At 39.6% G+C, this 15,011-nt stretch overlaps 1 protein-coding gene across 1 annotated transcript in view; it reads left to right on the top strand.

Annotated features, from left to right (window-relative positions):
* Positions 1–15,011, top strand: part of urb1 (URB1 ribosome biogenesis homolog) — a 76,928-nt gene that overhangs the window by 12,751 nt on the left and 49,166 nt on the right. Inside the window, exons 9-16 of the mRNA XM_055645051.1 lie at positions 1,326–1,521; positions 2,085–2,222; positions 3,975–4,148; positions 5,437–5,581; positions 7,573–7,695; positions 9,291–9,403; positions 10,219–10,338; positions 11,107–11,223. Coding sequence (XP_055501026.1) covers positions 1,326–1,521; positions 2,085–2,222; positions 3,975–4,148; positions 5,437–5,581; positions 7,573–7,695; positions 9,291–9,403; positions 10,219–10,338; positions 11,107–11,223 — 1,126 coding nt within the window. The remainder of the gene's footprint in view (positions 1–1,325; positions 1,522–2,084; positions 2,223–3,974; positions 4,149–5,436; positions 5,582–7,572; positions 7,696–9,290; positions 9,404–10,218; positions 10,339–11,106; positions 11,224–15,011) is intronic.

Raw genomic sequence — 15,011 nt, forward strand, 5'->3', positions numbered from 1 at the left:
GTGGTGAATCTCAGTAGGGTATTGGAGCCTAGATCGCTGGTGATATTTAAAGAGGAAGTGTATAACTCTTTGATGGCCATGGAGTTCATGATCAGCCCTATATCGAATAGCCTACTCCTGTTATTTTTATTCATTCTTATGCTCTACACGTAGACATCAATAGTGTGCTGCTGATCAAACTGCAATTAGGCAATACTCCCTTCTCTGTTTGTGTATTGCGTTGGAGCCTTTTGCTGAGCCCATTGGGACGTTTGCAGGTATAAAAGAGGTGATAAACATTCAACTCAAAGATTCCCTAAACATGGGCAATATCATCATCTTTTGTTCAGATTTCCTCTGGGTTGGAAGATTGATTTACATCCGCAACCACTTCAAACTGGTTTTCAGACTAAACCAGTCAATTGTGGCATGGTGGCGCAGCTGTAGAGTTGCTGTCTCACAGCGCCAGAGACCTGGGTTCGATCCTAACTACGGGTGCTGTCTGCACAGAGTTTGTACATTCCTCCTGTGACCGCGCGGGTTTTTTCCGGGTGCTCTGGATTCGTCCCACAATCCAGACATAAGGGTTTGTAGGTTAATTGGCTTCAGTAATAATTGTAAGTTGTCCCTAGTGTGTAGGATAGTGCCGGTGTACGGTGATCATTGATCAGGGTGGACTCTGTGGGCCGAAGAGCCTGTTTCCACGCTGTATCTCTAAATTAAACAAACCTAAAATTAATCACAGCAAAAGCCAGGCCATGTTCTTTGGCAGCTGGTCCAACTAACCCTGTACCCCTCACAGGTCCAAGGTGGCTGGGTGTTAAGGTTGTTAGCATGTCTGTGGCTGACAATGCACTGTTTTGCAATACCCGTGCCCCTTTTGCATCTTATCTGGAGCTCAAAGATGGATTGGATTTGCAGAACCTCAGCATACAAATCTCGAGAAAAGTGGGGAAAAGATGGGACACTTAAACACAAATCAGTCAGGTAGTGGTCTACACAAAATGTCATTATAATTGGAATTAAATGATTGGAATGAAGTGACGTGATGAAAATGTTGACTTGAATGGTCTGCTCTACATCAATTTGGAATATTTATGAATCAAAGTAAATTTTATTCATCAATAAAGTATAGTTTGGGGGGGGGGATGTCTGAAAACAATTGCCTTCGCAAAATTGTTGGAGAAATCGATATAGCGATGCCACGGATGGTCATTAACATCAACTTGCTTTTGATTTGCTGTAATTTGTGCATTGCCTTTGAACTTACTGTGGTTCATTTATGCATCACGCACAGATTTAAATTAATACGTTTTGAAAGTTATGAATTGTGATTACATCTGCAGGGGAGGGAACGTGGTGCTTCTGAGATTCCTGCTGGGCTTAAAAACAGCCACAGAAGATGAACTTGTTGCTGACCTCATGCTGAAGATTCTCGGTGTGTGTCCGGATTTATTAAACCGATTCTTCAAAGAAACGCAGTATTCCTTTGTCCCCAGGCTTAAGACAGCCTGGCTAGACAATATGAAACTACTCAGAAAGGTAGAAAGCAAATAATTTCCACAAACATTTCAAATTTGGTTTGGTTCTGAATAGTTCATTTCGAAGATAAATGCTGTCAGTGATTAGGAATGTTGTGATAAGCATGAAAACTAGGGGAAAGCTTTAGCAAAGATTTGCATAAACCGAGAACATTTAAAATGAAGACTCAACTAATTAATGTGAAAAAATCTAATTTCAAATCAAAATAGCACAATTCTCTATAGTTGGTAGAATATCAAAGTAACTTTAAGTCAAAAGTTTATTTAGCATTTTCTCTGCAGCCGTAACACATTTTGCTTTTTTTCCTCTTTTGTGCCATCTTGATGTATGTTTGTATGGTATGATATGCTGGGATGGAATGCAAAATAATTTTTTTCACTATATCTATGTATATGACAATAATAAACGTACCTAACCCAAAGGGGGGAAGATTCTTATTATGGCTCATAAAATCAAAAATACCCATTAGTGTAAACAATAAGGCTTCTGTACATTCTAATAATAAACTTTGTCTCTAAGCTAGGATCTTAATATTTTATTTGCATGTTAAACTTTCATTCTAGATTTATGAAGCGCAGCCAGAGGTTTCCAAGGCTTTCAAGACAAAGGAATACATCCCAGTTTCTCGTCTCCTATCTATGGTGATGGTCACGACAGTACCTCCAGTAGCAACTAAAGCCATGTTTATTCAGGGAATCAGTGTAAGAAAAGACGTATTTAATAATTGTTTGACTATTATTCCACTCTGAAGAATAATTGTTCTGTCCGCGTATGTTACTATCTGCAGCCATTTTATTTCCTATCAAGGCTAATTCGAACTATGCTTCCATTGGTAACTTGGTGTTTACTGAATTTACTCTTAGCCGTGTACACCTATTGGCAGGGACTGGCCTTGTGACCTTCTGGTTGGTCTTGTAAACAAAAGTCAGAAACACTCAAGCTGTACTACTATGAAATAGAAAACAACAGTTTCCAGGCACCCTTTAATTTCCTGCAGAAGCAGCTATTGAATGTAACGTACTGTCACCTTTTTGGATTCTCCAATATCTGGGAATATCCTATTACTCAGTCTGCTGGCAATTATTCCGCATGGGATCCAGGGAGACTTAGATAACGGGATAGAAAATTGACTTCATGGAAGCCAATCACAGAGGGTGATGGTGGAAGGTTATTTTTCAGACTGGAGTCCTGTGACAAGTGGGTGCTTCAGGTATCTGTGCTGGGCCCATTGCTGGTTTGTGGTTTATATCTACGATTTGGATGAGATTGTACAATGCTTGATTATTAAGTTTGCAAATGACCATAGTGGGTGGTATTTCAGACAGCGTAGTGTAGGCTAGTGTAGATGGTCAGCTTGGTCAGCATGGGCAAGTTTGACCGAAGGGCCAGTTTCCTATACTGTATGACTCTGACTCCATCTCAGCTCAAAATCCCTAGAGTGAACCCAGAGTACGATAAAAGAATCTGAGACCGTACCGGCTTTTTACCTTAATTTTCCTAACTTGTGTTTATGGAAGACATTTCTTGGGATTATAAGAAAATTACCCTCGTAATATGCTCTGTTCTGATGGAGGATCTTTGCCTGAACATTAACTATTTCTCTTCCCACAGATGCTATCTAATTTGCAGAGTAATTCCAGCACTTACTGCTTTTGTTTCAGATTTCAGCATGAACATTTTTTTTTTGATTCCCATCATGTTCTGTTTCTTTGATAAATTACTGTATGACCACATTAAGTAGCTAGTGCTAACTAAGACTACCCTTCCACTGTAGTAGGCAATTTAAAATATAAAATAAAGTTAGATTCTGAAGGTTTGTTGAATTGAGTCTTCAGCCAACTAAAAATTTTAATGTTTGTTTCAGTACATCTGACAATAAAACACATCCAATGTGGAGAGGATGTTTCCAATAGTGGGAGAGTCTAGGACTAGAGGTCATAGCCTCTGAATTAAGGGACGTTCCTTTAAGAAGGAGATGAGAAGGAATTTCTTTAGTCAGAAGGTGGTGAATCTATGGAATAGCTTTGCCACAGAAGACTGTGGAAGCCTAGCCAATAGATATTTTTAAGGCAGAGATAGTTAGATTCTTGATTAGTACGGGTGTCAGGGATTATGGGGAGAAGGCAGGAAATGGGGTTAGGAGGGAGCGATAGATCAGCCATGATTGAATGGCGTAGACTTGATGAGCCTAAAGGCCTAATTCTGCTCTTATGATCTGATGAACATTCGTAACTCTCATGACTCAGTTTTTCACTGAATTATGAATCGCACAATAGCAGTTCCTTTCAGAATTTTTTTTTTGTGAGTCTTCTGGAAAAATACTAATTTAAATTCTGTATTTTGCTGTTATGTTTAATTTATATTTATCAGCTTTTAAACTGAAATGCAAGCCATTTACTTTTTTCAGTCAATATACAAATTGTTTTTAACAAGTTGTTTTTCATTACTTTCAGTTCGCAAATAAAGCAGTTCAACAGGCTACATTCTCTCTGCTGGCATTTGTTCTGAAGAGGGCACTGAAGAATATTGAGCATTGTCTGAATGAGGATGTGTGGCAATACTCTGAAATTTACAATCCCAAGACAATGGAGGACTTTACACAGCAGTTCAGAGAGAAACTCAGCAAGGTACCAAGGACAACAGGCACACCAGGCCAAATCGTCTCACCTGGATGAGATATTGTTATAACGTACAATTATATAAGACAGAAAATACTACACTGTTTTTGACACAACTAAATGGGTGAATAAAGGCAGAAGTAAAAGAGTGATGTTGCATTTTAGTGTAACCTGGGGTAATCAAAACTTGTATATGTTGCAAGAAGATACACAATGGTGGAGAGGGACATAAATTAGGAAGGAACCTCCAGAAAATAGGAATGAGAAGTTCAAAGACTTCAACTGGAGTGTCGGATGGAGAAAAACAACTGCATTGAAGGCCAGACTCAGAGACTGGAAAAATTGGACAGCGGCTTGAGACAGACAGAAACATTAGATATAAGATATCTGCAGATGGATTAGAAGGTGCACATTTTAAATTAATTGCAAGAAGATTCACAAATCTACTATAGAGTCTTCCTCCACTGTAGATGAGTTAGGTTGGAAATAATAGGGATGTGGATGAACAGAGAGCAGGTTGCAAGCAGAAGGTTTTGAGTGAAGTTGGAGGTATCAGATGAAGAAGTTGGGGGATTTGGTCAATCGAGAGGCATTGGGTGAGTACTGGATGGTATTCCATTAAGAAAGGCATCAGAAAAATCAATTATAAAGAAGAACAAATGTGAGTGAAATGCCATTCAAGGAAAGTTGACATTCACATTCGTTGCAATACTGGGAAAGTGAACTGCCAACTCGGGAATCTTAATTTGAATTTTAATCAACTGAAAACTCTTATTTCGTCTGTGAGAAATTAATTTGGAGTTGTCTGGTAATGGGCAAAGAAACTTTTATCCAAGGAAATATTGGTTTGTTTTTTGCTGTATAATGAGAGTTGGAGACTAGCACTCATTGACATCCACCAAGCTTTGAATAATCATTAGCTTGGCCATAGGAAATGAGTTAATTTGAAGAGGGATGTAAATAATATGCACAATGTTTGATAAGAGGTATTAAACTGACTAAATGGCAAATATCGTAAAGCTTGCACACTATTTTAGAAGTGCAAATGGCTTTTGGTGAAATATAATTACATTTACATAATTACATGAAATTGCCAACGATGCTTTACATTGATATCTACATATGGTATTTAAGCTGTCCTTTGGTGTTGGATCAAATTTAATCATTATTATAATTAGTGAAACAGTTATTTAATGCACAGTATACTAAATTACATTGACATTTGCATTTCCAAAAAAATTCCAAAGGAACAACTGCTTGACATTTTATTTTAATGCCTTCCCTCTTTTTAACACAGCATTTGCCAGACATGAATAGCATTGTAGCAACATGGCAATCACTTTTAAAAAATGAAGATAAAGATGGAAAGCAAGAAGAAGATGAAAAGGACCCAGAAATCGACAGTGCTGTCATGGAGACCTCCAATATTACAGAAGATCATGGTACCATTTTCTTCTTGGAATTGGAAGGGAAAGGAAATGCCTTGCATGAATTAAATTTAAAAATAATCAGTAGGCTATAACTCATAGCAAACAAAAACTGCATGTCAGTGGTGCTGACCATCATTTACTTTAATGATTTAGATGACACTGTGGTTAACATTGTTAGTAAATCTGCAGATTACAGCAAAATGTTGTGGTATTGTTGACAGTGTGGAAGGATATCTAAGTTTACAACAGGATCTAGATCAGTTTGGAAGGTGGGTCAAGGAATGGCAAATGGAATTTAAGTGTGAAGTGTTGTACTTTTGTATGTCAAACCAGGGCAGGGCTTGCACAGTAAATGATAGAGCCCTGAAGAGTGTTGTGGAACAGAGAGATCATGAGTACTCTGAAAGCCTCGGTTAGCGGGCCCTGCATAATGGGGAGAGCCTGGATAGGCAAGGACGTTTTTTCTTTGGCACGTAGGCGGCTGAGGGACGACCTTATTTAAGTAGACAAAATCATGAGGGGCATGGTTAGAGTGAGTATCGCAGTTATTTTTTTCTCCAGAGTAAAGGATTTCAAAAACTATCTGGGAAAGATTTAAGAGAGACCCCAGGGACAACTTTTTCACAGAGGAACAAAACGCTGGAGGAAGCTATGGAAGCAAATACAATTACAACTTTCAAAATATATTTGAATAGATATGTGGCTGGGAAGAGCTTGGAAAGATATGGGCCAATGTGGGCAAATTTGACTAGCCAAGAATGCCAACTTGGTTGGCATACAAGTTGGGCCAAAGAGGCTGGTTCCATACTGCTCATTAACTCTGATCATCATTATTAAGAGGTAAAAATGACACTAATGTGGGAGAAGTGAGATTCCATTTTTGTGTATCACCAAAAGATACAATGCATTGCTCCCTCTTTTCTCATGGTTTCCATTTGTTTAAACATTTATTGCCCATTAACTTTGCCAAAGGTTAATTTTCCCTTTAACAATATGAAAACTGTTAATGACGGCCACTCACTTTCAAAGGCCTATAACAACAATGTAGTGCTATTCCTTCAGACCTTGAATTATTGGAGGTATTTATAAATTAAATTAAAAATAATGACCGAAAATACCGAGGGGGGGTAGAGAGAAATAAAAGGGAGGGTGGGATAGTTGACATTATTCACCTACAATTAGAGAATTTAAACTACCCAAACGGAATATGAGGTGCTGTTTCTCCAATTTGCACAAGGCTTCATTCTAATGTCCAGAATAGAAAGATCAGTATGGGAGTGGGAAGGGAGTTAAAATGGTTAGCAACCAGGAGATCAAGTGGGCCTCCGCAGACTGAGTGCAAGTGTTCTGCAAAACGGTCGCCAAGATCTAATACCAAGTCTGTACTTGGTCTTGCCAATGTAAAGGAGGCCATATCGGGAGCACCAAATACAGTAGATTAGGTTAGGGGAGGTGCACATGAATCTATGTCTCACGTGGAAATATTGTGCTTACATAGAGTTTGTAAGATTGTGCTTGCATAGAGTGGATGGCACAGTGGGGCAACAATCGAGCTGCTACTTTTCAGCGCCAGAGAGCCGGGTTCGATTCTAACTATGGGTGCTGTCTCTATGGATTTGCTATGTTCTCCCTCTAGACTGCCTGTGTTTTCTCCAGGTGCTCCAATTTCCTCACACATTCCAACGACGTGCAGGTTTGTAGGTTAATGGGCTTCTATAAATTGTCCCTAGGGTGTAGGATAGAACTAGTGCACGGGTGATCACTGGTTGGCGCGGACTCGGTGGATTGTGCTCTAAACTAAACTAAAATTAAAATGACAGCAATGATGAAATTTGATCATTAGAATTTTGATAAATTTCAATCATGATTTTTAATCCTGGATATTTTTTAACATATCCTTTATTAATTTGAATCTTAAATATTTTTGGTATTATTAAACATCTGATTTGTACATTTAATTTAGTTTGTTTTATCTTGGTAAAGCTTGGCTTGTCTCTTTTTAGGTGACGATGATGCTAGAACCACTATTGTAAAGGCAATGGTGCTCCATATTATGTGTCTGTACCAGAAAGTGGTCCCTCATGTGGTTTCACAATGTGCATTTGATTTCAGTAAATTACTTAAAGGTAAGCATGCTGCTGTTTCAAAGGAACAGCAGCATGCTTACCTTTAAGTAATTTACTGAAAGGTAAGCATGCTGCTGTTTCAAAGGTACAGAGTTTCTGGAAATATTAGGTAATAAACAGCTGTCACTTGGAAGAAAATAATTAATTAGGTGCAAATTAGATATATTTTCTCACTCCATTTTATCATTCATAGACACTTGTCTGTTCTTGCATAAAAAAAACAGCTGCAGGTGATCATTCAGTGTGAAGATGTGGAATAGCATTTGTTTTATTCTTGCACAGAAGAAAGACATCACCAGCAAGGGCAGGATTTATGCTCATCCCTAATTGCTCTGGAAGGTGCTTATGACGTATTTCTTCATTCATAGCATCCTGTTATGAAGGAACTTCCAATGCTGTTAATTATGGAGATGCAGGGTTTCACCATTGCACCAGAGAGCACATAATGTAAAATGTGTTTGTTTTTCAGAAGAAAGTAAAATACAGCAAATTATAATTCTTGGTATCGTTACTATTTACTTATGTGGGTGATTCCAAATATATATTCTAGCCAAGAGCTTTGCGCAATAGTTTTTTTTATTTTCTTGTTTTAATTGTAGAATGTATTCCTTTGAAGCACACACAATACCAGTTAACGAGTATTTAACAGTGAGTTTAACAGACATTTTCAAAGGTCAGTGTGTTGTTGCACAAATGAGCTATATCATTCTGAGGGCTAATAAAGAAGAGGCTACAAATTCAGAAAAGTAAGAAAAAAAACGAATTCTGACTGTTTTATATTATACCTGCAATGCCCTTTCTCATAAAGGGTGGATTAGAATAATACTGGATTAATCAGATAAATTTTAGAAAAATCAAGTAACTGTAATAGTTCTAACCAAAATAAATGTAATCAGTTTTGCACTGTAGCATCGTGCTCCATGATACTATTTCTTTTTCGGACTTGCCAGCAGTTGAAATTAGGGTACATACTGTGAGTAGATACCGTGGGTCGACACAAAATGCTAGGGTACATACTGTGGATAGACACAAAATGCTGGCGTAACTGCGCAACAGGCAGCATCTCTGGAGAGAAGAAATGGGCGACGTTTCGGGTCGAGATGCAGGTGTTCTCATGCACCCAAACCCTTTGCTCTTGGTAGTAGAGGTTGTGGAGTTTGGTAGGGATTCTCACATTGAAACACATATTACCTGAATGTGTTTTGTGGATGATGCAAACTGCAGTCACTGCACACTGGTAGTGGAGGGAATTAACATTTATGGTGCTAAAATGCTATATTATGGCTACTTGAGCACTAATTATCCCAAAATAATTGTCTTTTAAGTTTTCACTACATCTCTAAGTTCATATTCGGCAAAGCAAAATTCGAGGTGGTGTTGGTCATCATTTTTCTTTGTTACAGTCCTTTTTGAGAACTGGTTAGAATATGTAGGCAGGTAACATATTATTAAATGCTTAGCTGGATAAACACAGGGATAAATGGAATAAATAGGTTTATGTTCATCAGGTCATATTTAGTGAGGTGCGTTTGCTAGTGTCTGAATGATGATATTGGGTTTCTCTCTAATGGGGGTGTTCAACTCCTATGTTTCAGGCATTGTGAGTGAAAAGGGGGTAAAAGAAGAAGTTGCGCCAGTCCTACAGCACTGCATCCTACAACTGGCTCTGGAGCTGCCTTCAAATAAGTTTGCATGGTTCAGATTTCAGGTACAATCTTATTTTGGAATTGTTTACTGCCATTTTTTCAATAGAAATAGCATTTTCAATAATCAGCTGCGGTTGCATATTTTCAGAAGACTTTAGAATTAAATCACCTCGATTCAGCATTAATTTGCAAGTGACATTTATATTTAGCCCAATAAGTAATTTTATTACAGGTATCCATTGATTTTCCGGCACCCTTGGTTCCAGAGCCTTGCCGGATTATCCAACAGAGGTCACATAATAATAATTCAACAATACACCACTGACCCACTAATTATACCCCTCCCATGTTTCTAAAGTACCATGGACTGCTAGAAAGTTAAACAAAAAAAACACAATTAACAGAGAAGTAAACAATTAACTGTTTCAGGGAAGAGGCACGCGTCGTCCCAAAAGAGCGTGCGCTAAACTTAATTCTCTTTTTTTGCCTGGATTGAAGGATGTGCTATACCATCAGATGGTGGAAAATTGGTGGTGGACCTGTATTATCATTATTGGTATCTCAGTTTACAACAGTGGCTGCACTGTAGAAGCAGTTCATTTGGTGCACAATGTTTTGGGGCATGCTGTTGTCATTGCAAAGTGCTATGTAAATAGACATCTTCTTTATTCACATGCATGTTCAAGTCTCAGCCAGAGACTTGAGCATAAGAACTAAATCAACATTTTGTGATAATATTAATAAATACCACATTGTTGGAGATGCTGTTCTATTTGGTGCTATAAAATTCAGCTCGTGTAGAATATTTTGGTCTGATTGGGTAGAGTACAAGAGCGCTGTCCAGTTCAGTTGCTGATTGGTGCTTATTTGTTTGTAGGATATCACAAACCTTGAAAAAAACAGTGGAGAAAAGTCAGTATTTTATTTGCTACTTAAAATGTACGTGACTTGTAAGAGCTCTCATCTGCAAACATCAACCAAACAACTTATTATCAAGGTGAGTTAATTATTTTTTTTATTGCTGTTAGATCTGATAATTTTAACAATTTAGATGCATGCTATTAGTTTTCAGATAATAATTGTGAATATATCATAAGCCAAACTATTTGGGGAATCTGAAACAAAAATAGAAAATGCCTGACACATTTGATGGGTTAGGCATGTGTGTCGCCAGTATGAAACGTTAAAACTCACTCCAAAGGTGCTGTTTGCCCAGTTAGCATTTTTCCATTTTTAGATTAGATTAGATTCCTTTAGATTTTGTTTATTACCCTATTTCTGAATTTATCATTAGTTTATGATTTATATGTAATATTTTGTGTGATGCTGAGTATATAAAAAGCATGCAGGCACATAGGCAGTTATTGTTTGGTTTAAATTAATTAGCAATGTCCTTCTGATTAATTTACTCTTTGTACCCTCCAACCGAGACCGCGCCGACCTTCGATCCCCGTACACTAATACCATCCTACGGACTAGGGAAATTTTTTTACCGAAGCCAATTAACCTACAAATCTGCACATCTTTGGAGTGTGGGAGGAAACTGGAGCACCCGGAGAAAATCCACGCAGTCGCAAAGAGAGCATACAAACTCTGTACAGACTGCATCTGTAGTCAGGATTGAACCCAGGACTCTGGCTCTGTAAGGCAGCAACTCTACGGCTACACCAACGTGCCACAAGATTCTTGTTCTAAATTTAACATCACCAACACGGATACTCCCTCCCTCAATATGTGACTTTTAAACCTATTTTATTCTGCCTAGGTTTTAAAAGACACTGGAATTTTTGAATACACTTGGAACGAACTAGAATTTTGGATGAAAGGTCTTCATTCTGTTTCCGAATCGGAACAAGAAATTGTCATTCTGTTTCTTGAAAGAGTAAGTATAATTAAGACAATGTTCATGTGTCTTGTACTCCATCTGAGCTAATAGTGGAACCTATGTATCTTTCTAGCTCTCAGTCAGTTCCCTTAAGCAGTCAGTCTAAATCCAGTAATTTACTGGGAAAGATCATTTTGGTGAAGTGATTTCTGAGCATTTATATGTCTTCTTCTTCTTCTTCCTCTTCTTCCTCTTCTTCTTAAGCCCTTTGCACCTCTAGAGAGCATAGGCCATTGACAAATGTCCTCCACCTCACCCGGATGTTGGCAGTTCATTCGAGTTCTCCCCAGTTGAGCCCACTCAGACATTTCTGTCTGGACACCTCTTCTCCAGCTGTTCCTGGGGTGACCTCTTTTCCTTTTTCCTTGGGAGTTCCATTTCAGGGCTTGCTGGGTGATGTTTGTGGCAGGTTTCCTGAGGCTGTGTCCAATCCAACTCCATTTTCTCCTTCGAATTTGTAAGTCAATGGGCTCCTGGCTTGTTCTTTTCCACAGGTCTACATTGCTTACTTTGTCTCTCCACCAGATGTTAGCCTATTTGTAGTGTGTTGTGTTGTTTTCCATGTCTCTGATCCATACAGCATCGCCTGTTTACATTTGAGTTAAAGATGCTTATTTTGTTTTTGATAGCCATAGTGTTGTCCTAAGCTGTCAAACGCTTTCTCAAAGTTGATGAAGTTGATGTACAGGGACGTGTTCCATTCAATAGGCTCATTGATGATGGTAATGTTGCTATGTGGTCTGTGCATGAGCGATCCTTCCTGAACCTGGCTTGCTGGTCCCGTAGCCTCTTGTCTAGAGCTTCCTGAAGACGGTTGAGGATGACCCGATTGAGAACTTTACTGGATACAGAAAGTAGGGTGATCCCTCGGTAGTTGTCACATTTTCTTAGGTCACCTTTTTTTGGCAGTTTCATGATGTATCTCTCTGCCCATTCTGTGGGTGTTTTTTCCTCTCCCAAATTCTCCCAAAAAAGCCATAGAGCATGTCTGTTGATGAGTCTATATCTAATTTCAGGGCCTCAGGTGGAATATTGTCAGGGCCAGCAACCTTGCCAGTTTTCTGGTGCTTGATTGCAGCCTTTATTTTTGATTTTGTTGGTCTGTCAATGGTTTTAGTGGTAATCTGGCTTTTGGAATGTAATAATAATAATAATAAATTTAATTTTTATAGCGCTTTTCTAAGACTCAAAGTTGCTTTACAATAGTAACAGACAATAGCAAACGGAGAAGCGGTGAACAAACAGCGCCAGCGTCCTCTCCGTGCAGCATATAAAGAAAGAATACAGACTTAACAATAATAAAGACATTTAAACATAAAAACATCCCCCCACAATGGTTCCCATTATGAGGGAAGGCACAAAGTCCAGTCCCCATCCCCAGTTCACCCATAATCGGGCCCATTGAGGCCTCCACAGTTGCCTCCACGGAGGCCCAATGTTCCAGGCCGTTCTCGCCGGGTGATGGTGCTCCGGCGTCGGGAGAATCCTCACAGCGGCATGGGAACCCTGGAACGGCCCGCTTCCGTACTGGAGACCGCGGCTTCCGAAGCCAACAAGGCCGCGCCGGATGGAGCTCCACAACTGGTGATCTCGTCGAGAGATCCCAGGCTCCCGATGTAAAGTCAGCGCCGCAGCTGGCCGCTCCTCAGACCCACAGCTCCGCGATGTTTTTTATCGCCGGTCCCAGCATACCGGAGTTCCAGCGCGGCGACCCGGGCAAGGCATCGCCTGCTCCGCGATAGCTCTCCAGCGCTGTGCCGCCGCCGAAGCCGTGGTACTGGGCGGTCCCCGACAGGAAACGCCGCTCCAGGCCCGCTGGTAGGCCGCAAGGACGGGTCGAAACTGCAGCCCAGAGAAAAGCTGCCTCTCCGATCAGGTAGGGACCCTGAAGGATAGTTCCCCCCCCCCACCTAAAGATAGACCACATAGAAGTTTAGACCTCCAAACAAAACACTTTAACTAACTAAAAATAAAAATAAAAAGATGAAGAGACAGACGGCTGCTGGCTGGGCAGCCATGCACAGGACGTAGTGTCTGTACAGCCGGTGGTGGCCTGTTCAGGACATCTTCGAAATGTTTTACCCATCTGTCAAGCTGCGCCTCCTGGGTTGAAAGCAGTTGACTGTTCTTGTCTGTAATTGGTTGATTACTATGCAGATATGTCCCAGACAATTTTTATATGGCTTAATACTCCTTAATGCTCGAGGACTAATGGTTGGATCATTTGCTTTTAAGAATGCATTAAGTGTCAACATTGGCTGAGATGGTGCTTCTGCCTCGCATGTTACATAGGTCATGTACTATGCAGTAACATGAGGGATTTTTTGCACCATCCATGATCTACTATTATGAATGTGATGTTGTAACAAATGTTATTGGAAATACATACTTTAAGATTGCTCCATTAATGACCTGGATAATTTTATCTGTTTTGCAATTGCTGAAATTATTTGATTATGAATACATTGACTTAAAATTAAAGTTGATGCATTCAGTTTGCGCAGTTAATGCCCTTCTCCTGCTGCGGAAAAACGGATAACTTAGTCCTAGAGTCATACGGCGTGGAAACAGACTTTTCCGCACACACTGACCAACATGTCCCATCTACACTAGTCCTGCCTGCCTGCGTTTGGCCCATATTCCCCTAAACCTGTCCTATCCATGTACCTGTCTAAATGTTTCTTAAAAGTTGCGATAGTACCTGCCTCAACTACCTCCTCTAGCAGCTCGTTCCATACACCACCACCCTTTGTGTGAAGAAGTTACTCCTCTGGTTCCCATTGGATCTTTTCCCTCCTCTCAACCCTGTCCTCTGATTCTCGATTCCCCTACTATAAGCAAGTGTGTCTACCTGATCTATTCCTCTCATGACATTGTATACCTATATAAGATCACCTCTCATCTGCCTGCGCACCATGGAATAGAGTCATAGCTTGCTCAACCTCTCCCTATAGCTTGTGGGGGTAAAGAAATCCCAAATTGACAACCCATGTTTCTGATCCACCTTTTATGTGAAGTCAGTCCAGATTTGACTGAATTAAAACTTTTATTTCTAAAATGACGTAGTGTCAATATTATTTAAAGGTATGAATCTTCTTTTCTGCATCCACTGATCTCCTCAGTGTTGTTCCTCTATAACTGAGGGGAAACCATAACTGACATGATCTCAGTAATTGGTGCTTTTGGATTATGCAGCTCTTGCATCTCTTTGCTTTAACTGCAACCGCATAGCCATCAGCTAGTTTTATAACCCAGGGATATCCACACACTAGGACTAAGAACATAAACTGAGCAGAGCAGAGAGACAGTCAGTAGACCTCCTCTTCGCGTGCCGCATGCTAATGCGATAACATATAGTATCTTTGTGCAAGTCATTGAATAACATCATGAGACATTCAACATTTAACATCTTTGAACCAGATACATCTAACAGGTTGTGTGGTTAGTATGACCTATGAATTTAAGGGATATGAGATTTGGATGTTACGGGACATTTATTCACCCTTAATTGCCGTTGAGAAGGTGGACCACCATATTAAATCACCTCAGCCCTTGTCTTGATCATTGTGAGGCCTAGGAAATCTTTATTGGTATCGATATTAGTTTGGTTTATGTCATATGTACCAAGATTTAGTGTAGAAAGCTTTAGTTTTGCATGTTATCAAGGTAAAATAAAAGCATCCATCCATGATTGCAATCAAAATACACACATGAGCACAAAAGGAGATAGTGCAAAGAGAAAGGAAACAGAGTGCAGAATACAGTGCAACAGTTACAGAAAAACT

Source organism: Leucoraja erinacea, chromosome 13 (genome assembly GCF_028641065.1).
Source record: "Leucoraja erinacea ecotype New England chromosome 13, Leri_hhj_1, whole genome shotgun sequence".
NCBI lineage: Eukaryota > Metazoa > Chordata > Chondrichthyes > Rajiformes > Rajidae > Leucoraja > Leucoraja erinaceus.